Source organism: Rhinatrema bivittatum, unplaced genomic scaffold (genome assembly GCF_901001135.1).
Source record: "Rhinatrema bivittatum unplaced genomic scaffold, aRhiBiv1.1, whole genome shotgun sequence".
Classification (NCBI taxonomy): domain Eukaryota; kingdom Metazoa; phylum Chordata; class Amphibia; order Gymnophiona; family Rhinatrematidae; genus Rhinatrema; species Rhinatrema bivittatum.
Genome location: NW_021820884.1, coordinates 50,448 through 77,451, shown reverse-complemented (window position 1 = coordinate 77,451; position 27,004 = coordinate 50,448). Strand labels below are relative to the sequence as shown.

The following is a 27,004-nucleotide window of genomic DNA, read 5'->3' as shown; positions in this document are numbered from 1 at the left end:
AAATGCCTACATGCTAGCAAAATACCTCACCTCGGTCACACACACAGAACTGACCACAAATTATAAATACAGAGACAAACTGGAATAGAAATCCAAAACAGGCACTCTGTATACACTGTAAACCTGGAGAAATTGAAAGAGAATTAGCACCTAACATAGTCACAGGATCTGCAATAGTGCACACAAACTAATCTGCACAAAGTTACACCTGTGTTTTGGAACACACTCAAACAGTAACAACCCTATCTATGAAAAGGCAATACTACAAATATTAAACTAGGCCCTAAACACTAATACACCTCCTATTAGGAAAACAGAATAAGCCAAGCTGTTATAGATCCCCACATAAAAATACTTGTAAAGCTATACTAATAAATATTACAAAACAGCTGATGAAGAGAATAACATCCAACAAATAAAAATTATTAAAAATTGTCCAAATATCAATAAAATATTTCAAAACAGATACATTGCATAATACCTAATAATTAAAATGACAGTCAATCAAGAAAAATAAACTTAAAAAGCCACCTTTACTTACCCTCTCCAGCAACTCTCCTACTCCTTTCCCTTGGAGGTGAAAAGCACACACCAGAAGCAGCAGTGGCTGCTGAAGCTCTGTCCTCACGGTTCTTTTCCTTAGGGTCCACAACCAGTCACTCACACACACAGCAAATAAACCCCACAACCAATCTCTGTCTCACACACACACCAGTCACCTCCCTGACCAATCTGTCTCTCACGCACACACCAGTCACCTCCCTGACCAGTCTCTGTCTCTCATATACACGTCACCTCCCTGATCAATCTGTCTCAAACCAGTCACCTCCCTGACCAGTCTGTCTCTCACACACACGCGTCACCTCCCTGACCAGTTTCTGTGTCTCATACACACACGTCAACTCCCTGATCAATCTGTCTCAAACCAGTCACCTCCCTGACCAGTCTGTCTCTCATACACACACCAGTCACCTCCCTGACCAATCTCTCTCATACACACACCAGTCACCTCCCTGACCAATCTGTCTCTCTCACACATAACTCCCTGACCAGACTGTCTCTCACACACACACCAGTCACCTCCCTGACCAGTCTGTCTCTCGTACACACACGTCATCTCCCTGATCAATCTGTCTCAAACCAGTCACCTCCCTGACCAATCTGTCTCTCTCACACATACCTCCCTGACCAGACTGTCTCTCACACACACACCAGTCACCTCCCTGACCAGTCTCTATCCCCTTTTATGATATTTTAATTGGTTTTATATAATAGAATTATCCTCTGTTCAATATAGAACTTGTATTCCCTCTCAGCACCGTTATTGTATTTTATGCTCTATGGTTTTAGTGTTGGTTCGTAATTGTTTTTTAGTTACTTCAATTTCATTTTTGTATGTTAAACACTAATGGATGGTCCACGGTCTGTACAGCCTGTTTTCCGTCAATCCTGTTATTTGTAATTAATTCTATTTAATACTTATTAATAATGTCAATTGTAAAGCCTGTTGCTAAGTTATTGTTAAATGTAAACCGCGGTGATGTATATCCTTACGTACTGCGGTATATAAAAATCTCTAAATAAATAAATACAAGCTCTCAATCACAAACAAATGCTCTCGTTCCCATTCTACCACAAACACAAGTTCTCACTTGCACCCAGACACCCATTCTATCACACACACAAGCTCTCACGCACCCATTCTACCACACACACAAGCTCTCACGCACCCATTCTACCACACACACAAGCTCTCACTCACGCACCCAGGCATCCATTCTACCAAACACACAAGCTCTCACTCATGCACTCACGCACCCATTCTACCACACACACAAGCTCTCACGCATCCAGGCACCTATTCTACCACACACAGAAGCTCTCACGTACCCAACCTACCACATACACACGCTCTCACTCACACACACATTCTACCAAACACACACACACATACAAATTCTCATTCACACGCCCAGACACCCATTCTATCACACACACAAGCTCTCACTCACACACCCATTCTACCACACACACAAGCTCTCACGCACCCAGGCACCCATTCTACCATTCACACAAGCTCTCACTCACGCACCCAGGCTCCTATTCGCATGCACACAAATACCCACACTCAGGCTCCCATTCTCACATATAAATAGATTCTCAGGCTCCCATTCTCAGGCACAAATACCTATACTCAGGCTTCCATTCTCACATGCATGCACTGGGTCTCACCGCCAAACCTCTTCTTCCTTTGCTACAGGCATGGGCTCCAGTTCTGCTGCGGCTTTACTCCAGCAGTCCTTTTTCGCCACCACGGGGTTGGGCTCCTGTGGCGGCCTTGCTTCAGCGGAGTCAGGCTTCCTCTTTGCTGCCACGGGGATGAGCTCCTGTGGCAGCCTTGCTTCAGCAAGGTCAGGCTTCATCTTTGCCCCCCATGACACTGCCACTTCTCCCAGCCCCCCTCAAACCACTCGGCCATTTCTTCCTGCCCCACTGGCAGGAAGAAGGGAAGAGGCTTCCCATTGGCCAGCAGGGGCAGGAAGGGAGGATTCCCAACTGCTGCTGGAGCAGGAAAAAGGGAGAAGGGAAGCACAAGGCAGTGGGACACTGGGAGCCGTGACACACCGATTGAGAATCGCTGGTGTTGACTACAGAAGAGTTTTACTTTTTTATTTAAATAGAACCAAGGAATTTAGGAAATTTTACAATGGTTTGTATCTTATGCTGTAGCTGAGAAGGGGTCTTCAGTTTCCACTCTGTCCTCATGGATAAAAGCTTGCATTGCTTTCTGCTATGGTCAGGCAATCACAATCACAGCCCAAAGGCTAAGATATGCAGTTACATCTGTGGCATATCTTGAGTATCTCACTTCAAGAAATATGTAGGCCAGCCACTTGGATGTCCATGCATACTTTTGTGAGCATTATTGTTTAAGTGCTGAACTTGCCAATTCTTCCTTATGTTCAGCAATATTACATTCTTTACAGCCACTTGGGCCGATACAGTAAAAGTCGCAGGTGATTCTGTATTCAAATAAGGGCCCGCAGCAAAAAGAGGCGCTAGGAACACTAGCGCATCTCTAGCGCTTCTTTTTGGACAGGAGCAGCGGCTGTCAGCGGGTTTGACAGCCGACGCTCAATTTTGCCGGCGTCGGTTCTCAAACCCGCTGACAGCCACGGGTTTGGAAACCAGACACCAGCAAAATTGAGCGTCCGGTTTTCAACCCACGAGCCGATTTCAAAAATTTTTTTTTTAACTTTTTTTAACTTTCGGGACCTCCGACTTTGGGTAGGCCCTAATTTCTGAAAGTAAAATGTGCGGCTTGGCTGCACATTTTGCTTTCTGAATTGCTCGGGAATACCTAATAGGGCCATCAACATGCATTTGCATGTTGCGGGCGCTATTAGGTTTGGGGAGGGGGGTTGGACGCACGTTTTCGACACGCTATTACCCCTTACTGAATAAGGGGTAAAGCTAGCGCGTCTAAAACGCGCATCCAATTGCGGGTTAACAGTGCGCTCCACTGGAGCACACTGTACTGTATCGGCCTGTTTGTGATCTCCAATCTTTCGGAGAAAGCGAAAAGTATTTACTGCTACTTTCTTATCTTTGCATTCTTTGCAGAGCTACACGGGCTCAGAATGTGGGGCTGTTTTGTTGCTCGTCCAAGGAGAAATCCAAAGTTGCACACCTGTGACAGGAGTTCTCAGTGGACGTAAAACAAAACAGCCGTACATTCCCTTCCCCTTCCCAGAGGCTGAACATTCTGCAGTTCCTGTATGAGCAGCTAAGGAGTCGGGGCGCTCATGCACGGATCCACACAAAATTCTAGAAGAATCGGAGCGAGGAAGCTAACGATTGGTTCGTCGCGGCGCCTTTGGTGACGTCACTCAGAAACCTTTGCTAACCAAGCTCCTGCCGTCGAGAAGGGGCGTCCCCGCAAGCTCAGCTCAGTGACGTTTGGCCTCCTCCCGAGTCTGGCGCTAACACTAGAGCTTCGGACTGGCACCGTCACAGCGCTATCTTAGCCAATCAGAACTGTGGGAGGGTTTACGCGTGAGCCCTGTTCCTGTGGACGGGAGGGGGCGCCCTAGGGTTCTGCTGTCTGGAATTCTATGGCCTTTGGGCGCTGCAGCTTGTCTCTATGGTCTTCCTTCCGGTCGCTGCTTTGGGGCCGGAAGTGTGAAGGTGGGGAGAGGACGTGCGCGCAGCTGCAGGTGATGGACGCGCTGTTTATGGTTTTGGGTGGGCAGGGGTGGCCTGCGTCCTCCTCCTTGAGTAGTGCCCTGCCCTGGGAACCGGCCTCCGAGTCTCAGGGTAGAGAGGGGTGAACCAGGCCGGTGGCGCTCTGTTCACCTTTCCCAGGGTCACTTAGGCACGCGTAGCCAAAATATGCATAATAGGAGTAACATAATTTCCACTGTGTCCATTACAAGGTTATGTTAGTTTTCTGACTGTACATTTCCTGATATAAATAGAAACAGAAAAGAAGAATCACAGAATATTAATAGTTGAGTTAATATAAGAGCAGGAGCTACGTCTGAGGTACAGGCGTAGGAAGGCAGGTTCGGGGAGGTGCCCTCATCCTTCCCCGGCTCAGTACCTCCAGGTCTGCAGTTTCCCTTTGTTGAGGGATCTGTGCACCTCCTTCCAATTCTCTCATTCAGAGCTGTGCCTTTTCTCCTTTTTTTTTTTTTACATCTTTATTAAACCTTTTTTTCCAGTCAATATCTGAAATTACGATAGTGCACAGTTGCAGAGATGAGAATGGAGGTACTAGGGGGTTCCATTGGTTATTTGGCATAGTCGAAGGAACGGTAGTCCCAGTCTGTTAGACGTCTTCGTGCCTTTAGTCGTGTGTGCAGAATAGGTTCTTTCATTTTTGTATTTGGCAAAACTCGTTTGCAAATAAGGTTTGGAAACTGATTTTCTACTGGTCTTAAAACTATTTTCCTTTACAAGCTCTAAAATAATTATTTTTCAGAATGTTTTGTCTATTAAAATAAAGATTTTATATAATTCCTTAGGTTTATTAGAATGTTTTTACATGTGGTCATACATATTTTTTAAAAGGTAAGCAGTCTGAAAAAGGAAGTTCCATCCTGCAGCAGTTGGAACTTCCTTAAGAGGGTTCTGGAGCTGTTTCTATTGATTTGTCCTTATTTGCTGCTGTTTTTTATTGTTATTTCTCTCTCTGCTTAGCTATGCCATTCATTGATCTCCAGGGTAAATTGGGAATCAACGCTGACAAATGGATGCTGCTTCAAAGTGCTAAGCAGCCCTACAAACAGGCAGCCCGTTGTCATGCCTTTGAAAAGGAATGGGTGGAATGTTCTAGTGGCATTGGAAAGATCAGAGCACGCAAAGAATGCAAAATAGAGTTCGAGGATTTCTATGAATGTATACACAGCTATAAAATGGTGAGCAAACTTAAGTTGCATTCAGTTGTGTACACATTTTTGTGTGCGCAACTTTACTCGTCATTTAACAAGGACATTAGTGCACAAAAATTGTACACAAACATCTCAAATTAGCACTCCTCTGTTAATCTAGGCGTTAGTTGTTACTCATCAATGCAGAGATGTGTGTGGACTTAACTCATGTGGTCTTAATGCTAGAAACTTAACTCCAAGTCAGAGGTCAATTATTTTGGGGCCTACTGTTAATCTCTAGGACTGAAACTGGAGTGCTTGGCAAAGGATCCTGAACTCAGGTTTCATGTGCCTGAAACATTTGTGTAGAGAACATGCTTTGTGCAAAAAAATTTTAAACTCCTGATGCATTAGCATAGCATTGGCTTACTGCGTAGACAGGCCAATACAGTATGGTGCGCTCGGCCAAGCGCACCATTTAGCATGAGATTGCCTGTGCATTTTCGACGTGCATCTATTACCCCTTATACAGTAAGGGGTTTAGCACGTCAAACATGCGGCCAACCCCCTCCCCGAAAACTAATAGCGCTCATTACATGCAAATGCCCGTCGATGAGTCTATTAGGCCCCAGGATACTGAAAGTAAAATATCCTAGCAATATTAAGTCGGAGGAACAAAAAATTAAAAAAAAAAAAAAAAATCTGCCTGCCAGTCAGCAATTAAAAAAAACAGATGCTCAATTTTACCGGCATCCATTTTCCTAACCCATGGCTGTCAGCAGGTTCAGAAACTGATGCTGGTAAAATAGATCAACAGTTTTCGGGACCCGCTGACAGCCACCTCTATGCTAAAAAGGAAGTGCTAGGGACATGCTATTGTCTCTAGCGCCTCCTTATTAGTGTGTCCCCTCATTTAAATAAAGAATCGCGCACCCAGGAGAGGTGGCTGGGCGCATGTTGGGAGAGCAGGCGCTCAACATGGAGTGCCTGCTCTCCCGCGATTTTTACTATATCGACCTGAAAGAATAAAGAAAATGTACTGCATGCTTTTTACTTATCTTATTGCATTGGGTTCTGAAGGAAGCAGTTGATGCTGGCAAGTTTTGGGAGAAGGTGGAAAGAGTATAAGAGGCAGCACATGCTAGAGAGGTAAAGAAGGGATGGAAGACTTGGAGAGAGGAGAAATGTGAAATCAGACTGCAGGAGGATGGAGAGAGAGCGAGAGAGGGAAGTCTGAGCAGTAAACATCTTTTTTAATGTGGTTTCTTTGTGCAGCTTGAACGCTTGGCTAAAATTCGTGAGCAGAAAGAGAAGCTGGTGAAAGAAGGGAAGTACACGCCTCGTGATTACAGCAAAGACGAGAACTCTCCCTGAGCAGCCTCCGTGACGTACCAGGCTTCGGTCAGCATACAGAGAGCATCCCCCCACACCTCTCATACCTTAGCAAGTTAGAGAATATACCCCACCCAGTTCTGTGCTCTCTTTTCTAATCTTAATTTGCTCAGTGTAGAGAGTATTTGTTTTCTGTTTCATGGACCTATTATTTCTTCAGAGGAAACTCCCTCACAGCTGTAACGGATATTTTGGGAATAAAAGATGATTTCTTAAAAGTGCTGCCTATCTGAGTGTATTTGCAGAGGGAACTGGATTGATGTGGTTCATCTAGTGTATTGGGGATGGAGTTGATGTGGAGTGCCCACTGAATGGCAATAGCAAACAATTTTTGACAGAATCCATGTGATGAATCTCTGTACACAGAAGACCAATTCTGCATGATTACTTGCAGCAAGTTTGTGGAAGACATATAATGTAGAATTGTTACATGTTATGTTTTTCTTCATGTTGCAATAAAAGTAGATAGGGTGACATAGCTGTTGGTGTGTCTTATCACTTAAAAGGTTTAATATGGGTGAAATTACACATGACTCTCAGACACTACGCAAATCACAAATGAAATAAATGAGTCTATATTTATTTTCCGGAATATAACATCAATAATAAACAAATGCCTAACCTTAATTTCCCTGTACGTACCGGATCAGTCCAGTCCTGGGTTTTGCCTTCGCACCAGTCCATTTCCAGTATTCTAGCCTTTCTTCAGGATGGTTTGGCCAAGGGATTGTCCTGTAGCTCCTTGCGGGTGCAGGTGCCAGCCCTCTATTGTTTACGCGGTTCTGTGGCAGGAGGACTCTGGCAGTGCACCCCGATGTTGCCCGGTTTCTGAGGGGGGCAAAACATTTACGCCCTCCGCTGAATTCTCCGTGTCCATCCTGGAATTTAAATGTGGTTCTTAAGGCTTTGTGTGCGCCCCCTTTTGAGCCACTGAAGAGGGCGACGCTAAAGGATCTAACATTGAAGGTAGTGTGCCTGGTGGCAATTTCCTCGGCACGCCAGGTTTCTGATTCTCAGGCATTGTCCTGCAGGGAGCCTTTCTTGAGGATCTCTGAGTCCGGAATTAGTTTAAGGATGATCCCTTCTTTTCTGCCAAAAGTAGTTTCCTCCTTTCATTTGAACCAGTCGGTGGAGCTACCATCATTTACCGACCTGGATAGGTTGGATTCCCTTTCAAAAGATTTAAGAAAGCTGGATGTCCATAGGGCGCTACTGCGTTATCTGGAAGCTACTAATGGTTTTCGATTGTCGGATCATCTCTTCGTCCTTTGGAATGGACCAAAGAAGGGTAATATGGCGTCCAAAACCACCATCGCCCGTTGGTTGAAAGAGGCCATAAATTCCTCATATTTGCTCTGTGGTCAACCCCTACCGGTGGGGCTGAAGGCGCATTCCACTCGCTCCCAGGCGGAGTGTCACCAGATTTCTCCACAGGAGATTTGCAGAGCAGCAACTTGGAAATCTTTGCATACTTTTGCATGACATTATCGGCTCGATGTCCAGGACCCAAGGGAGGGCAATTTCGGAGCAGGCCTCGCCGGATCCCAGCCCAAGTAGTTTCAAGCTCTGGTACATCCCAGGAGTCTGGACTGATCCAGTACGTACAGGGAAAAGAAAATTAGGTCTTACCTTTGATAATTTTCGTTCCTGTAGTACCAAGGATCAGTCCAGAGTCTCGCCCACTGTGTGCATATAAGTCTCAGAGAGTCCGCTGCTTCTGATTCTGCTCTTGTTTTACCCGATCTGTGAAGTTCTTCCGTTTGTTAACCTCTTTTACGGGTCCGGTGTGTTGTTGGGGTCAGTGATCCAACGGTTTCCCAGTTGAGATTTCTGTATATAGGTGGTTTTAAGTTAGGGGTCATTCTGCTTTGACATTGCATAATACTGGCAGACTGTGGGTGGCACCCTGGTATTTATGACAGAGCCAGTCAAATCTTGCTCTGTCTCCATCTGCTGGTGCGGATGGAAAACCCAGAAGTCTGGACTGATCTTGGTACTACAGGAACGAAAATTATCGAAGGTTCTTCTAATTTTCTTGAACTCCACACATCACATTCATTCTCATTCATACATTAAAAACATCCCATCACCACAACAAATAAAACATGTCTTATACATCATAGCATCAAGAACAGAAATCAGATAAATACAAAAAACACAAGCAATGCAAAAATACCACATTTACATTATTACATAACAAAGATTGTGCCATTTACAATGTTGCTGTTTGTACATCAATGGTAAAAACTAACCACATTATTTCATGTTTATTATCATGTAGACCATATCCTTGCATGCATATTGTAAAGTAAAACAAAAAAAGATGGTACTTTAAGAACATGACATATCAACAATCCTATACAATATATGTATGGTCCATATGAATGAGTGTGTACCTTATTTATTGTTAGGGACTGTTATTCTGTTATTGATCTGATGCCTGATGGGAGGAGCAATCAGATAGTTGAGGGTGGATCCTTGGACCAGTGGCAGATGACCCCGCCCCTGGGGGGATGATCCCGAGAGGGACCATCGGTCAGGCTCAGAGTTAGGAGACAGACACACACTAGTTCTTTTATTAGACAGTATACTGAACCACCAGAGGTGGCAGTAGTGAGCTGGCAAGCCCGGCTGGATGGTAGTCCCTCAGGTACTGGAACAGCGATCCCTGGAGGCTGAGCTGAAGAGAGACAGATATAGTGAGTAGACAGGTTATGCAGATGTAACACTCACACAATGTTTCATAGAAGCCCAGGAGCTGGCATGTATAGGCCCTCGAGGAGCGAATACCTGGTTCCAGGGAAAGCTTAGAGAGAACGATGGTAACTCATTGATGTAGCTGAGATAGTTGGTAGTGATGACTTCCAGGCAGGAAGAGTATACGAAGTAAGTCTGGGATGAGGCCCCTCGAGGAGCGAGTACCGGTTCCAGACTGTCACCTGAAAAAGCAAGGAGAGAGTGGGTACCTCTGGTAAGTCCGAGGAGGCAGAGTAGGTTTGACAGACAAGGCGAGTCCGTTGTCAATCCGTGTCCTTGCTAACTCGATGTGTTAGCAAATTCCAAGACCTTAATATCCATCGCGGGTGACGTCATCTTCGGGGGATGCTCCCGAGGTTCACGCCAATGCTGGTATTTCAATCGGGGCCGTGCCGCGTGTGCGCGCACCCCTAGGCCTCCAGGAAACATGGTTGCAGCGTTGAGCGGTCCGGGAATGCCCGAGGACAAGTGGCAGGAGAATGCTGCGGTAGCCAGTCTTCCCACGGACGGAGAGGGAGGCGCCAGAGAGGTAAGGAGGGCGGAGAGAGGGTGTCAGGCACTGACGGACACAACAGGGACATGACATAAAGTTACCTAACTCTTCACAGAGTGTCATCTATCTTGGGTAATGTATAAATACACTCCATTTTGTCTAGAATATAAAACTGTTTCTCAATGGTGAAAATATCACCATAATCTCTAAACGAGAACAAAACAACATATCCCCAATCACCGATGTTCCAATACACCTTCAACGTGCTGGATACGAGCTACCATGTTCCATTCACGATTCCCACTAATGAATAAATGACTTCCAGAGATGATTAGATTGCTTTCTTATATCAATTCCATGAATGAATACCCTACAAGGGGCCCTCGTTTCGCCATCACAGATTCATCCGGGAATAAAAATTCTGACGACCACCTCATAACCAATTCTTTCAATGGCCCAGGTGAACGCTCACCAATAAATGACTACTCCATCCCAGAATGGAAACGAGGGCCCCTTGTAGGGTATTCATTCATGACGAGAGTGGCAGGAGGGCATTGGAATGTCACCCCCCCCCCCCAAATACAAATACAAAGGAAAGGGGTGAAGGGGATAACAAAAGTCAGCTGAATAAGGCAAAAAACAAATCCAAGATAAGCAGTGAACGGGACGAGAGAAACTGGAGAGTTATGAGCACAAATGCTCGTACTCTGGGTAATTAAAATCCCAGACCTGCAGGCCCTAATGGTGGAGGCAGACTTGGATGAAGTTGCTGTTACAGGGACATGATTCACGGAATCTCATGATTGAGATACAACCATACCGGGCTATAACTTGTTAAGGAAGTGCAGAGAGGATAGAAAAGAGGGAGGAGGAGGAGCTCTTTATGTCAAAAACAATATCCAGGCAACTGAACTGCAAGGAATAGGGAGTAGAGAAGAAGTGGAGTGCCTCAGGGATCTGTACTGGGACCGGTGCTTTTCAATATATTTATAAATGATCTGGAAAGAAATACGACGAGTGAGGTTATCAAATTTGCAGATGATACAAAATTATTCAGAGTAGTTAAATCACAGGCAGACTGTGATACATTACAGGAGGACCTTGCGAGACTGGAAGATTGGGCATCCAAATGGCAGATGAAATTTAATGTGGACAAGTGCAAGGTGTTGCATATAGGGAAAAATATCCCTTGCTGTAGTTACACAATGTTAGGTTCCATATTAGGAGCTACCACCCAGGAAAAAGCTCTAGGCATCATAGTGGATAACACATTTAAATCATCGGCTCAGTGTGCTGCGGCAGTCAAAAAAGCAAACAGAATGTTAGGAATTATTAGGAAGGGAATGGTTAATAAAACAGAAAATGTCATAATGCCTCTATATCGCTCCGTGGTGAGACCACACCTGGAATACTGTGTACAATTCTGTTTGCTGCATCTCAAAAAAAGATATAGTTGTGATGGAGAAGGTACAGAGAAGGGCAACCAAAATGATAAAAGGGATGGAACAGCTTCCCTATGAGGAAAGGCTGAAGAGGTTAGGGCTGTTCATCTTGGAGAAGAGACGGCTGAGGGGGGATATGATAGAGGTCTTTAAGATCCTGAGAGGTCTTGAACGAGTAGATGTGAATCGGTTATTTATACTTTCGAATAATAGAAGGACCAGGGGGCATTCCATGAAGTTAGCAAGAAGCACATTTAAGACTACTCGGAGAAAATTCTTTTTCATTCAATGCACAATTAAGCTCTAGAATTTGTTGCCAGAGGATGTGGTTAGTGCAGTTAGTGTAGTTGGGTTCAAAAAAGGTTTGGATAAGTTCTTGGAGGGGAAGTCCATTAACTGCTATTAATCAAGCTGACTTAGGAAATAGTCACTGCTATTAATTGCATCAGTAGCATGAGATCTACTTATTGTTTGGGTAGTTGCCAGGTACTTGTGACCTGGCTTGGCCACTGTTGGAAACAGGATGCTGGGCTTGGTGGACCCTTGGACTGACCCAGTATGGCAATTTCTTATGTTCTTAAGCCTTATGGGCCATCCTAAAAAAAAGAGAGTTGTGCATCCATTTTTACTGACTCAATGGAATCAAATGGAAGAACTAGACAGAGAGCTGATAGAAGACATACAAAAGGTGGGAAGGAAGGGAGATGTGTTGATTGTTGGAGATTTTAATCTGCCGGACATAGACTGGAGGAGGATCCCTTCTGCGGAATCTAACAGAAGTAGAGAGATAGTGAATGCCCTGCAAGGGGTTCTGCTCAAACAAATGGTAATGGAACCCACGAGGAAGGGAGCTAAACTCGATTTAGTGCTCACTAATGGGAATAGCGTCTCAAATGTCCAGGTGGGAGCCCACCTTAGCACCAGTGATCATCAAATGGTATGGTTTGATATTGCAAATAGGATACGGAGAAGTCACACGAAGACCCGAGTTTTGAACTTCAAAAATACAGACTTTGCTGAAATGGGAAAATTCCTGGAGATGGAACTTGAAGACTGGGAGAAAATGGAAGAGGTGTAACAACTATGGGCAAAAATAAAAGGAGCAATTACAAAGGCAACTAATCTTTACGTTAGAAAAGTAAACAAAAGCAATAGAAATAGGAACACTATCTGGTTCTCAAAGGAGGTGACTGATAATATAAAAATAAAAAGTAGAGCATTCGAGAAATATAAAGGATCCCAAAAAGAGGAACACAGGGAAAAATATCTGGTTAAATTGAGAGAGACGAAAAAAGTCATCAGGAAAGCAAAATGTCTGGCGGAAAAAGGATTGCCAAAGACATTAAGAGAGATGACAAAACTTTTTTTCAGATACATCAGAGAAAGGTCCAAAGTGACTTAGAGAAACTGAAAGGTGAAAAGGATCAATATGTGGAAAGAGACCAAGAAAAGGCAGAAATAGTTAAACAAATACTTCACTAAGGAAGACCCTGGGGAAGGACCGTCAATAAGGCTGTGAATGGTGATGGATTTGATGAAACCCTGTTTACAGAAGAAACCCTGTTTATGGGAAGAGCTAGGAAAACTGAAAGTGAACAAAGCCATGGGGCCTGATGAGGTTCATCCCAGGATACTGAGGGAGCTCAGAGATGTGCTGGGGGGGGGGGGGGGGTCTGCTGAGTGACCTGTTCTACAGATCCCTGGAAACGGGAGTGGTGCCAAGTGACTGGAGAAGAGCGGTGGTGGTCCCACTTCACAAGAGTGGGAGCAGAGAGGAGGCTGGAAATTACAAGCTGGTTAGCCTCACCTCAGTGGCGGGAAAATGAATGGAGACTCTGCTGAAAGAAAGGATGGTGAACTAGCTACAATATGGTAGTTTGCTCGATCCGCGTCAGCACAGATTCACCAGGGGAAGATCCTGTCAGACAAATCTGATTGATTTCTTTGATTGGGTGACTAGAGAATTGGATCAGGGAAGAAAGCTCGATGTGATTTACTTGGATTTTACTAAAGCTTTTGATACGGTCCCACATAGAAGACTCATCAACAAAATGAGAAGCCTGGAAGTGAGCGCCTGGTGGCGTGGATTACAAACTGGTTGATGGATAGAAGGCAGCGTGTGATGGTAAATGGAACCTATTCTGAAGAGAGAGCGGTGTTAAGTGGAGTGCCGCAGGGATCGGTCTTGGGACCGGTTCTGTTGAACATCTTTGTGAGTAACATTGTGGAAGGGATAGAATGTAAAGTTTGACTATTTGCAAATGATACTAAGATATGCAATAGAGTGGACATGCTGGAAGGAGTGGAGAGAATGAGACATGATTTAAGGAAGCTTGAACTGTGGTCGAAGATATGGCAACTGGGATTTAATGCCAAGAAGTGCAGAGTCATGCGTCTGGGACGTGGTAATCAAAAAGAACTGTATGCAGTAAGGGGTGAATCATTGCTGTGCATGGAGCAGGAGAGAGAACTTGGAGTGATAGTGTCTAGTGATCTAAAGATGGCGAAGCAATGTGACAAGGAGATAGCCAAAGCCAGAAGAATGCTGGGCTGCATAGAGAGAGGAATATCGAGTAAGAAAAAGGAAGTGATAATCCCCTTGTACAGGTCCTTGGTGAAGCCTCACCTGGAGTACTGTGTTCAGTTCTGGAGACCGTATCTCAAAAGGGACAGAGACAGGATGGAGGCGGTACAGAGAAGGGTGACCAAAATGGTGTGAGGTCTCCAATAAATAACTTAAGAGAAGAGGTTGAAGGACCTAAATATGTATACCCTGGAGGAGAGGAGAAGCAGATGAGATATGATACAGACCTTCAGATACTTTAAAGCTTTTAGTGATGCATGATCAACAACAGACTTTTTCCCCTGGAAATAATCCATAGAGGCAAAAACTCATAATAAAATCTTTTTTAAATATATCCAAAGCAAGAAACCTGTGAGGGAGTCGGTTGGACCACTAGATGACCGAGGGGTTAAAGGGGCTCTTAGGGAAGATAAGGCCATTGTAGAAAAACTAAATGAATTATTTGCTTCCTTGTTTACTAATGAGGATGTTGGGGAGATACCAGTTCCAGAGATGGTTTTCAGGGGTGATGAGTCAGACAAACTGAACAAAATCACTGTGAACATGGAAGATGTAGTAGGCCAGATTAAGAACATAAGAAAATGCCATACTGGGTCAGACCAAGGGTCCATCAAGCCCAGCATCCTGTTTCCAACAGTGGCCAATCCAGGCCATAAGAACCTGGCAAGTACCCAAACTAAAGAGTAGCAAATCACCTGGACTGGATGGTATGCATCCTAGGGTACTGAAAGAACTAAAAAATGAAATTTCTGATCTATTACTTAAAATTTGTAACCTATCATTAAAATCATCCATTGTACCTGAAGACTGGAGGGTGGCCAATGTATCCCCAATATTTAAAAAAGGCTCCAGGGGCGATCTGGGTAACTATAGACCAGTGAGCCTGACTTCAGTGCCAGGAAAAATAGTGGAAACTATTCTCAAGATCAAAATTGTACAGCATATAGAAAGACATGATTTAATGGGACACAGTCAGCACGGATTTACCTAAGGGAAGTCTTGCCTAACAAATCTGCTTCATTTTTTTGAAGGGGTTAATAAACATGTGGATAAAGGTGAACTGGTAGATGTAGTGTATTTGGATTTTCAGAAGGCATTTGACAAAGTCCCTCATGAGAGGCTTCTACGAAAACTAAAAAGTCATGGGATAGGAGGTGATGTCCTTTCGTGGATTACAAATTGGTTAAAAGACAGGAAACAGAGAGTAGGATTAAATGGTCAGTTTTCTCAGTGGAAAAGGGTAACAGTGGAGTGCCTCAGGGATCTGTACTTGGACCGGTGCTTTTCAATATATATATATAAATGATCTGGAAAGGAATACGACGAGTGAGGTTATCAAATTTGCAGATGATACAAAATTATTCAGAGTAGTTAAATCACAAGCAGATTGTGATACATTACAGGAGGACCTTGCAAGACTTGAAGATTGGGCATCCAAATGGCAGATGAAATTTAATGTGGACAAGTGCAAGGTGTTGCATATAGGGAAAAGTAACCATTGCTGTAGTTACACGATGTTGGGTTCCATATTAAGAGCTACCACCCAGGAAAAAGATCTAGGCATCATAGTGGATAATACTTTAAAGTCGTCGGCTCAGTGTGCTGCAGCAGTGAAAAAAGCAAACAGAATGTTAGGAATTATTAGGAAGGGAATGGTTAATAAAACGGAAAATGACATAATGCCTCTGTATCGCTCCATGGTGAGACCACACCTTGAATACTGTGTACAATTCTGGTCGCTGCATCTCAAAAAAGATAATTGCGATGGAGAAGGTACAGAAAAGGGCAACCAAAATGATAAAGGGGATGGAACAGCTCCCCTATGAGGAAAGGCTGAAGAGGTTAGGGCTGTTCAGCTTGGAGAAGAGACGGCTGAGGGGGGGATATGATAGAGGTCTTTAAGATCATGAGAGGTTTTGAACGAGTAGATGTGACTCGGTTATGTTCACTTTCGAATAATAGAAGGACTAGGGGGCAGTCCATGAAGTTAGCAAGTAGCACATTTAAGACTAATCGGAGAAAATTCTTTTTCACTCAACGCACAATAAATCTCTGGAATTTGTTGCCAGAGGATGTGGTTAGTGCAGTTAGTGTAGCTGGGTTCAAAAAAGGTTTGGATAAGTTCTTGGAGGAGAAGTCCATTACCTGCTATTAATCAAGTTTACTTAGGGAATAGCCACTGCTATTAATTGCATCAGTAGCATGGGATCTTCTTAGTGTTTGGGTACTTGCCAGGTTCTTGTGGCCTGGTTTGGCCTCTGTTGGAAACAGGATGCTGGGCTTGATGGACCCTTGGTCTGACCCAGCATGGCAATTTCTTATGTTCTTATGTTCTTATTTTTCCAATTTCAGTTATAGCAGAAGGCACAGGTTAGGCCTGAGCTGGCCCTAGCTGTAACATCATCCTGCTCCCAGTGGGGTCACCTAGCAAGGTGTTTAACAATTGCCGCCCCAATGTCAGGTACAAGGCCAAGAAGACCCCAGCCAGAGCTTGCGATTCAGACCCTGCTCTTTCATCCCAGCCGCTAAAAGCCTGAGGAAGGCCTGTCCACAGCTCCAGACTCTTCTTGGCTTTATTTGCAGCCAAGAAATGCTTTTGTACTTTCAATCTAAAATTAGAATATACCTACTAAAAGATACCTACTTTAATATAAGAGGCAAGCTTGCTAACCATTTCCCGGGCATGCAGAGTGGCAGGAGGGACTGAGGGGAGGACACGGGTAGCAGAATATGGCTGTATGAAAAGGAAGTCTCGCATAGGATTTCTCTCTCTCTATCTCTTCGCCTGGAACCGTGATCTGAAATTCAGGTAACTTTATTGGTATAACAGTTTTACAGTATTGCCAAAAATAATCTTTTATCTTTATTGGCATTTAAAGGCTACCTACTGCTGAAACTCTAGGAAGCAAACAATCAAATATAAAACATAATAATACAAATCAAAATACTAAATATTCAGAACTAAACTAATCCTATGGAAATAATACCAATAAAATACAGAATAAAATACAAAGTTCTTACCATTATTCACGGCTTACTACATAACTCATCTTCCACATGGCTGTGCTCATTACTCCGCATTTACAAACCCACCCGTCATTTAAGATCACTAACTCAAAACTTATTAGACATCCCCTCTCCACGACAGGCTAGACTTGATATCACCAGAAGAAGAGCATTTTCTGTAGCAGGACCCACCATCTAGAATTCTATACCCAATTTACTTCGTTCATTATCCAATACCCAACAATTTAAGAAATCATTAAAAACATATTTATTTCAAATAGCATTTAACATCCACCCACAACACACTACTTCAAATAATCAACACTCAGTAACCTAACAACCCCTTCCCTACTCCCATAGCTTAACATCATTCATGTTTCCACCTCATGCTTCCCCTCCTTCCTTCTCATTTTTTCCCACCTTTCCCTTCCATAAAATGTATTACGGCCCAGCTCCAGCTCTGTTTGTTTAATTAGATTTTTTTGTTACCATGAGGTATATACCAGTTTTTGTATTTTAATTTTATTTTTTTATCTTTAATTTTTAATTCTATTTAATTTTATTTATTTTTACTATGTAAACCGTTTTGACAAAAAAACCTTGTTTTGAAAAACGGTATATAAATACTTTTAAATAAATAAATAATAATGATAGAAGGAGAAGCACATGAACATAAAACCAGCAAATCAAAAGAAAGCCTGATGAATAAAAAGGTTTTTAGCAATGACTTGAGAGTTAGAACTGCTGTCAGCTGCACTGATTAAATGTAGATTAATATGAAAGGGGATCAGAGGCTGTGATGGGCGCTGGGTCCCCCTCCCTGTATCTCACCCTGCGATGGGAGCTGGGTCTCCCCTCCCCCTCCCTGTATCTCATCCTGTGATGGGCGCTGGGTCCCCCTCCCTGTATCTTAGGTTGTGATGGGAGCTGGGTCCCCCTCCCCCTCCCTGTATCTCATCCTGCGATGGGCGCTGGGTCCCCCTCCCCTCCCTGTATCTCATCCTGTGATGGGAGCTGGGTCCCCCTCCCCCTCCCTGTATCTCACCCTGCGATGGGAGCTGGGTCTCCCCTCCCCCTCCCTGTATCTCGGGCTGTGATGCGAGCTGGGTCCCTCCTCCCCTCTCTTCCATCTCAGGCTGTGATGGGAGCTGGGTATCTGCAGGTGGAGCTTGCATTTAGCATGGAGGATAGCTGCAGGCTTCGGGTGCGTGTGTCAGGGTTCCCAGCCCAGTGCAGTCGGGATTGCCATTCTCTCTCTGTCTCTTAGCCCTGGCTGGATTTTTCTCTTGAGACTGTACATTTCTGGATGTGAGTGCTGGGATTGCTGCCTGTCATCCTTCGCTTGGATGCTTTTCTTCTCGGAAAGGGTTTGCTGACAGTCATTGCTTGGTTAAGCCTTCCCTCGCCTTCCCAGTGCTGGACTCTGGAGCACCACTGGCAAACAGCTCTTCCCCAGTTCAGCCCAGTAGGAAGTTTTGCATCCCTGGATGGGGTAAGTGACAACCTGAGTGTGTCCCTGGTTTGTGTTTTCTCTTTCTACCCCTGCTTGGTTTCAGAGGGCAGATTGGAAGCTGCCAAAGATACACTGAAGGCACAAACTATTTGTCTCTTTGTTCAGATTTTTAGTTTGTACATTTCTGCCTTCTCTTTTATAATTGATTTGACTCTTGCACTACCTCCCTGACTCCTCAGAATGTGCACTGGGAGTCATTACAGCTAAGCTTCCTGCTCTGTCCCTGTCAATCCAATACCACCAACCTGCTCCCATCCGCTTTTTTCACAGGATCTTCATCCCTTACAGCCGATTGCATTATAGGGGTCTCAGCTGGCACTGATAGCACAGCTGTGAGGAAGCTCACACTGCTAGGGGTCTCAGCTGGCACTGATAGCACTGCTGTGAGGAAGCTCACACTGCTAGGGGTCTCTGATGGCACTGCTGTGAGGAAGCTCACACTGCTGGGGGTCTCAGTTGGCACTGATGGCACTGCTGTGAGGAAGCTCACACTGCTAGGGGTCTCAGCTGGCACTGATGGCACTGCTGTGAGGAAGCTCACACTGCTGGGGGTCTCAGTTGGCACTGATGGCACTGCTGTGAGGAAGCTCACACTGCTGGGGGTCTCAGCTGGCACTCATGACACTGCTGTGAGGAAGCTCACACTGCTGGGGGTCTCAGCTGGCACTCATGACACTGCTGTGAGGAAGCTCACACTGCTGGGGGTCTCAGCTGGCACTCATGACACTGCTGTGAGGAAGCTCACACTGCTGGGGGTCTCAGTTGGCACTGACGGCACTGCTGTGAGGAAGCTCACACTGCTGGGGGTCTCAGCTGGCACTCATGACACTGCTGTGAGGAAGCTCACACTGCTGGGGGTCTCAGTTGGCACTGACGGCACTGCTGTGAGGAAGCTCACACTGCTGGGGGTCTCAGCTGGCACTCATGACACTGCTGTGAGGAAGCTCACACTGCTAGGGGTCTCAGCTGGCACTGATGGCACTGCTGTGAGGAAGCTCACACTGCTGGGGGTCTCAGTTGGCACTGATGGCACTGCTGTGAGGAAGCTCACACTGCTGGGGGTCTCAGCTGGCACTCATGACACTGCTGTGAGGAAGCTCACACTGCTGGGGGTCTCAGCTGGCACTCATGACACTGCTGTGAGGAAGCTCACACTGCTGGGGGTCTCAGCTGGCACTCATGACACTGCTGTGAGGAAGCTCACACTGCTGGGGGTCTCAGTTGGCACTGACGGCACTGCTGTGAGGAAGCTCGCACTGTTGAGGGTCTCTGGATGTTGTTTCAAGGGGGTCCTGTTAATAATTCTGAGGTCAATCAAATGCTCTTCAGGGCCCATATGTCTCACGTTTTGGAAAGAGTACCAAATAAAATGGAGCTAAGTTTTGAATCTGAAGAGAAGCTCGGTGTGATTCTTGCAGACATTACACATGAATCAAACCTTTTTCAATGGGAAGAAAATTGTAGAACAAGGGGTCACAATATGAAGCTCCAAGGGGGCTCGAGACAGGACCAACATCAGGAAAGATTTCTTCACAGGAAGGGCCTGGTTGCATGGGATAAGTTCCCAGAAGAGGTAGTGAGGACAGGACACTGAAGGGGCATGGGATAAGCACGGAGGATTCAGGGATGGAGACAGGGGAAAGGTAACCCATGTTGACTAGGGCAACTTGCGTAGAGCAATAATTTCGCTAAAAATAAAAAAAAAAATAAAAAAGCTTGCGGGGCAGACTGGATGGACCACTTGGGTCTTTTTCTGACGTCATTTACTGTGTTTCTTACTGCTAAAGAGCCATTGAGAAATCTGGGTTGAGTAGAAACACCTTGAGCCATAGGGAAGGATGTTAGCAAGTTTCACTTCCCTTTTCCTCTGTCTAGGAGATGTCTTCCTCTGATGAAGAGACCCTCAGTGAGAAGTCCTGCAGGAGTGAGAGGTCCTACCGGAGTGAGAGGTCCTACCGGAGCGAGAGGTCCTGTCGGAGCGAGAGGTCCTACCGGAGCGAGAGGTCTTACCGGAGCGAGAGGTCCTGCCGGAGCGAGAGGTCTGGTAGCCTTTCTCCTTGCCCACGAGGAGACACTCTACCCTGGAATCTACCACTCCATGAGCAGAAGAAACGAAAGAGCCAGGACTCAGTGCTGGACCCTGCAGAGAGAGCCGTCGTCAGAGTAGCTGGTAAGAAAGTGTCTGTGTGCTGTAAGTTATACCAGGTCCTCCCTCTCCTTTTTGCCCCTCTCAGATCTCCTTCAGGTGAGAGACCCTTTGCTCTTTTCACCCTTGCTCAGATGGCCTTACATTTCACCTTCTCAACTCAAAATATTTTCACTACTGACAAAGCAGACTCTTGTCATATGAGAAGACATTTGAGACAGCTGGGCCCACTGATATTAGCTTTAATAGTGACGAGGTAGAGCATCCTGACATGCAGTACGGAGCATTACAAATGTATTGAGCGTAGCCTTTCCCAAGGTCCAAGATGAAAAATGCCAGCAGATGACACAAAAATAAAAGATGCACCCAGAAGTGGAAGACTAAACATCACCACGTGGTTCAAAGCACGATGCTCGGGCCTCAGGCAGCAGAGGCGGAGAATGTGCCGGATCCTCCGCCAGTGAGTGAGGGGGACTTGGGGGGTGGGCAGGAAGAATAAACCAATTGGAGATTGCAGGGGGGGGGGACGACAATGAGTGAGTGAACTGGGGTAAGTGGGTTTGTGGGGTGGGTTGTGGGAGTGAAGCAGGCTGAATGGGGGTAGTCAGTGAATAAGGCTGAGGGGCTTTGGAAGGGGGGATAAGGAAAAATGAGGATGAGGTGTGATTCTGCTACCACACACTTCCTGCATTTCGCAGTATTTTCTCTGCCCTTTTACTACTAATACATCAAAGACAAAGCAAAATAAAATAAAACACTAAATACAGCCAAAAATGTTTAAACCCAGGCTATCACGGAAAAATAGCAAATGCAGCCGGGATAGCTAAAGGAAATCAATGTAAAATTCATATTTTCTAGACACGCTAAAGGGAAAAGCTTGTAACGTCCTTTGTAGACAGCATCTTCCCACAGCCTGGGCAGGGGATACAGCAGGATTCCCCATCACACAAATTACAGACAGAACATTGCAACAAATCCTTCATTTTTTACTTTTGGGATTATCATTTTAATGAATTTGTCCTCAACATTCTAGACTAAAATCTCATCTTCTTAGAGTTTTCCTGTATCTTGTGAAAAAAGGCACGTACACCCTACAGATTATAGAAGAAGCAAAAGGGACTGTGAGCTGGTCTTGACCAGGATTAGCTCTGCACGCCTCCAATCAGACTTGTATTTAGTCTGCATTTGAAAATGAAACAAATCCCTGTGAAGCTATATCTTGTTATATGGACTTTTCTGTGTGTCTTTTCCCTATCTTATCATTTTAACACTTTTTCTGGATATTGATAGCCTGTTACTTATCTAGTTTTCTTTATGTGCTGTGCTTTAGAAAATGTTTTGTAAATGTTTGTGTGGTATTCTGTGTTCATACACTGCACAGGGATTAAAGCTTTGAGATACTGAATTCTGACTGAATATCTATGTCAAAACAAAACTAAAACTGAAAAATTCAGAGTAATCCTATCTGTGGATCATTGTCAGCAAGAGGAGGTGTAGGAGGCTGGCTGCTGGCCCAGATGGAGCTTCACTGTTGTACCAGGCCCAAAGAGAGCTGGAACCACTGTAGAGGGACAGAGCCCAGGGAGAGCGTCCGAGACAGAGCAGACAGAGAAGGTGAGGTCGGGGTGGAAGGGAAGGAGAACAAGGAAAGGGAGTGGGGTTAGAGAGTACTCTCCGCCTCAAATTAGATAAAAACAAAAGAGCAAAAAAAAAAACCATTTACAAGGAAAAAATAATTTTGACCGTGCTTCTAAATGTTTTGGTTAGCACTCAAGTTTTCTAACTCTTTTTCCAGGCCTGGTCAGTAAGAGCAGACGCTGTTAGGCTGCTACACTGTGTAACTGCACTGACTGTGACTGTGTGGGGGCAATTTTACTAACATGTTACTGTAACAGTGATTGGCATGATGGGGGCTCTAACATGTTACTGATACAGTGACTGGTGTGATTGGAGTGCTGTTACTAACATGTTACTGTAACAGTGATTGGCATGCTGGGGGCTCTAACATGTTACTGATACAGTGACTGGTGTGATGGGGGGCTCTAACTTGTTACTGATACAGTGACTGGTGTGATGGTGGCTCTAACATGTTACTGATACAGTGACTGGCATGATGGGGGCTCTAACATGTTACTGATACAGTGACTGGTGTGATGGGAGTGCTGTTACTAACATGTTACTGTAACAGTGATTGGCATGATGGGGGGCTCTAACATGTTACTGATACAGTGACGGGTGTGATGGGAGTGCTGTTACTAACATGTTACTGATACAGTGACTGGCGTGATGGGGGCTCTAACATGTTACTGATACAGTGACTGGTGTAATGGGAGTGCTGTTACTAACATGTTACTGATACAGTGACGGGTGTGATGGGAGTGCTGTTACTAACATGTTACTGATACAGTGACTGGCGTGATGGGGGCTCTAACATGTTACTGATACAGTGACGGGTGTGATGGGAGTGCTGTTACTAACATGTTACTGATACAGTGACTGGTGATGGGAGTGCTGTTACTAACATGTTACTGATTACAGTGACTGGCGTGATGGTGGCTCTAACATGTTACTGATACAGTGACTGGCGTGATGGTGGCTCTAACTTGTTACTGATACAGTGACTGGTGTGATGGGGGCTCTAACATGTTACTGATACAGTGACTGGTGATGGGAGTGCTGTTACTAACATGTTACTGATACAGTGACTGGTGATGGGAGTGCTGTTACTAACATGTTACTGAAACAGTGACTGGCATGATGGGGGGCTCTAACATGTTACTGATACAGTGACGGGTGTGATGGGAGTGCTGTTACTAACATGTTACTGATACAGTGACTGGTGTAATGGGAGTGCTGTTACTAACATGTTACTGATACAGTGACTGGCGTGATGGTGGCTCTAACATGTTACTGTAACAGTGATTGGCATGATGGGGGCTCTAACATGTTACTGATACAGTGACTGGTGTGATGGGAGTGCTGTTACTAACATGTTACTGATACAGTGACTGGCGTGATGGTGGCTCTAACATGTTACTGTAACAGTGATTGGCATGATGGGGGCTCTAACATGTTACTGATACAGTGACTGGTGTGATGGGAGTGCTGTTACTAACATGTTACTGAAACAGTGACTGGCGTGATGGGGGCTCTAACATGTTACTGATACAGTGACGGGTGTGATGGGAGTGCTGTTACTAACATGTTACTGATACAGTGACTGGTGTAATGGGAGTGCTGTTACTAACATGTTACTGATACAGTGACTGGCGTGATGGTGGCTCTAACATGTTACTGTAACAGTGATTGGCATGATGGGGGCTCTAACATGTTACTGATACAGTGACTGGTGTGATGGGAGTGCTGTTACTAACATGTTACTGATACAGTGACTGGTGTAATGGGAGTGCTGTTACTAACATGTTACTGATACAGTGACTGGCGTGATGGGGGCTCTAACATGTTACTGATACAGTGACTGGTGTAATGGGAGTGCTGTTACTAACATGTTACTGATACAGTGACTGGCGTGATGGGGGCTCTAACATGTTACTGATACAGTGACGGGTGTGATGGGAGTGCTGTTACTAACATGTTACTGATACAGTGACTGGCGTGATGGGGGGCTCTAACATGTTACTGATACAGTGACGGGTGTGATGGGAGTGCTGTTACTAACATGTTACTGATACAGTGACTGGTGATGGGAGTGCTGTTACTAACATGTTACTGATTACAGTGACTGGCGTGATGGTGGCTCTAACATGTTACTGATACAGTGACTGGCGTGATGGTGGCTCTAACTTGTTACTGATACAGTGACTGGTGTGATGGGGGCTCTAACATGTTACTGATACAGTGACTGGCAGGATGGGGGCTCTAACATGTTACTGTAACAGTGACTGGCATGATGGGGGGCTCTAACATGTTACTGATACAGTGACTGGTGTAATGGGAGTGCTGTTACTAACATGTTACTGATACAGTGACTGGCGTGATGGGGGCTCTAACATGTTACTGATACAGTGACGGGTGTGATGGGAGTGCTGTTACTAACATGTTACTGATACAGTGACTGGTGATGGGAGTGCTGTTACTAACATGTTACTGATACAGTGACTGGACTGGCGTGATGGTGGCTCTAACTTGTTACTGATACAGTGACTGGTGTGATGGGGGCTCTAACATGTTACTGTAACAGTGACTGGTGTGATGGTGGCTCTAACATGTTACTGATACAGTGACTGGGTGATGGGGGCTCTAACATGTTACTGATACAGTGACTGGCGTGATGGGGGGGCTCTAACATGTTATTGATACAGTGACTGGTGTGATGGGGGCTCTAACATGTTACTGATACAGTGACTGGCATGATAGTGGCTCTAACATGTTACTGATACGGTGACTGGCGTGATGGGGGCTCTAACATGTTACTGATACGGTGACTGGTGTGATGGGAGTGCTGTTACTATCATGTTACTGATACAGTGACTGCTGTGATGGTGGCTCTAACATGTTACTGTAACAGTGACTGGTGTGATGGGGGCTCTAACATGTTACTGATACAGTGACTGGTGTGATGGTGGCTCTAACATGTTACTGATACAGTGACTGGCATGATGGGGGCTCTAACATGTTACTGTAACAGTGACTGGCATGATGGGGGCTCTAACATGTTACTGATACAGTGACTGGTGTGATGGGAGTGCTTTTATTAACATGTTATTGTAACAGTGACTGGTGTGATGGGAGTGCTGTTACTATCATGTTACTGTAACAGTGACTAGTGTGATGGTGGCTCTAACATGTTACTGATACAGTGACTGGTGTGATGTTGGCTCTAACATGTTACTGTAACAGTGACTGGCATGATGGGGGGCTCTAACATGTTACTGATGCAGTGACTGGTGATGGGAGTGCTGTTACTAACACGTTACTGATACAGTGACTGGCATGATGGGGGCTCTAACATGTTACTGTAACAGTGACTGGTGTGATGGTGGCTCTAACATGTTACTGATACAGTGACTGGTGTGATGGGGGCTCTAACATGTTACTTATACAGTGACTGGTGTGATGGGAGTGCTGTTACTATCATGTTATTGTAACAGTGACTGCTGTGATGGTGGCTCTAACATGTTACTGTAACATTGACTGGTGTGATGGTGGCTCTAACATGTTACTGATACAGTGACTGGTGTGATGGTGGCTCTAACATGTTACTGATACAGTGACTAGTGTGATGGTGGTTCTAACATGTTACTGTAACAGTGACTGGCATGATGGGGGGCTCTAACATGTTACTGATACAGTGACTGGTGTGATGGGGGCTCTAACATGTTACTGATACAGTGACTGGCATGATGGTGGCTGTAACATGTTACTGATACAGTGACTGGTGTGATGGTGGCTCTAACAAGTTACTGATACAGTGACTGGCATGATGGTGGCTCTAACATGTTACTGATACGGTGACTGGCATGATGTGGGCTCCAACATGTTACTGATACAGTGACTGGTGTGATGGGAGTGCTGTTACTATCATGTTACTGTAATAGTGACTGGTGTGATGGTGGCTCTAACATGTTATTGATACAGTGACTGGTGTGATGGTGGCTCTAACATGTTACTGTAACAGTGACTGGTATGATGTGGGCTCTAACATGTTACTGATACAGTGACTGGTGATGGGAGTGCTGTTACTAACATGTTACTGATACAGTGACTGGCATGATGGGGGCTCTAACATGTTACTGATACAGTGACTTGTGTGATGGTGGCTCTAACATGTTACTGTAACAGTGACTGGCATGATGGAGGGCTCTAACATGTTACTGATACAGTGACTGGTGATGGGAGTGCTGTTACTAACATGTTACTGATACAGTGACTGGTGTGATGGGAGTGCTGTTACTATCATGTTATTGTAACAGTGACTGGTGTGATGGGGGCTCTAACATGTTACTGATACAGTGACTGGCAAGATGGGGGGCTCTAACATATTACTGATACAGTGACTGGTGTGATGGGGGGCTCTAACATGTTACTGATACAGTGACTGGTGTGATGGGGGGCTCTAACATGTTACTGATACAGTGACTGGCATGATGGGGGCTCTAACATGTTACTGATACAGTGACTGGTGTGATGGGAGTGCTTTTATTAACATGTTATTGTAACAGTGACTGGCATGATGGGGGCTCTAACATGTTACTGATACAGTGACTGGTGTGATGGTGGCTCTAAAATGTTACTGATACAGTGACTGGTGTGATGGGGGCTCTAACATGTTACTGATA

General features: G+C 45.0%; 1 protein-coding gene across 1 annotated transcript; it reads left to right on the top strand.

Annotated features, from left to right (window-relative positions):
• Positions 1–4,059: 4,059 nt before the first annotated feature.
• On the top strand, positions 4,060–6,985 carry LOC115082255 (NADH dehydrogenase [ubiquinone] iron-sulfur protein 5-like). The gene is made up of 3 exons (XM_029586504.1): positions 4,060–4,217; positions 5,203–5,420; positions 6,648–6,985. The coding sequence occupies exons 2-3, from the start codon at positions 5,205–5,207 to the stop codon at positions 6,744–6,746; spliced, it is 315 nt and encodes a 104-aa protein (XP_029442364.1). The 5' UTR covers positions 4,060–4,217; positions 5,203–5,204; the 3' UTR covers positions 6,747–6,985.
• The last annotated feature ends 20,019 nt before the right edge of the window (positions 6,986–27,004 follow it).

Excerpts from the sequence above, each read along its gene's own strand:
- LOC115082255 (XM_029586504.1), top strand. The coding sequence starts at position 5,205 with ATGCCATTCATTGATCTCCAGGGTAAATTGGGAATCAACGCTGACAAA. Across the intron at positions 5,421-6,647 it reads GTATACACAGCTATAAAATG|CTTGAACGCTTGGCTAAAAT; the intron begins GTGAGCAAACTT and ends TTCTTTGTGCAG.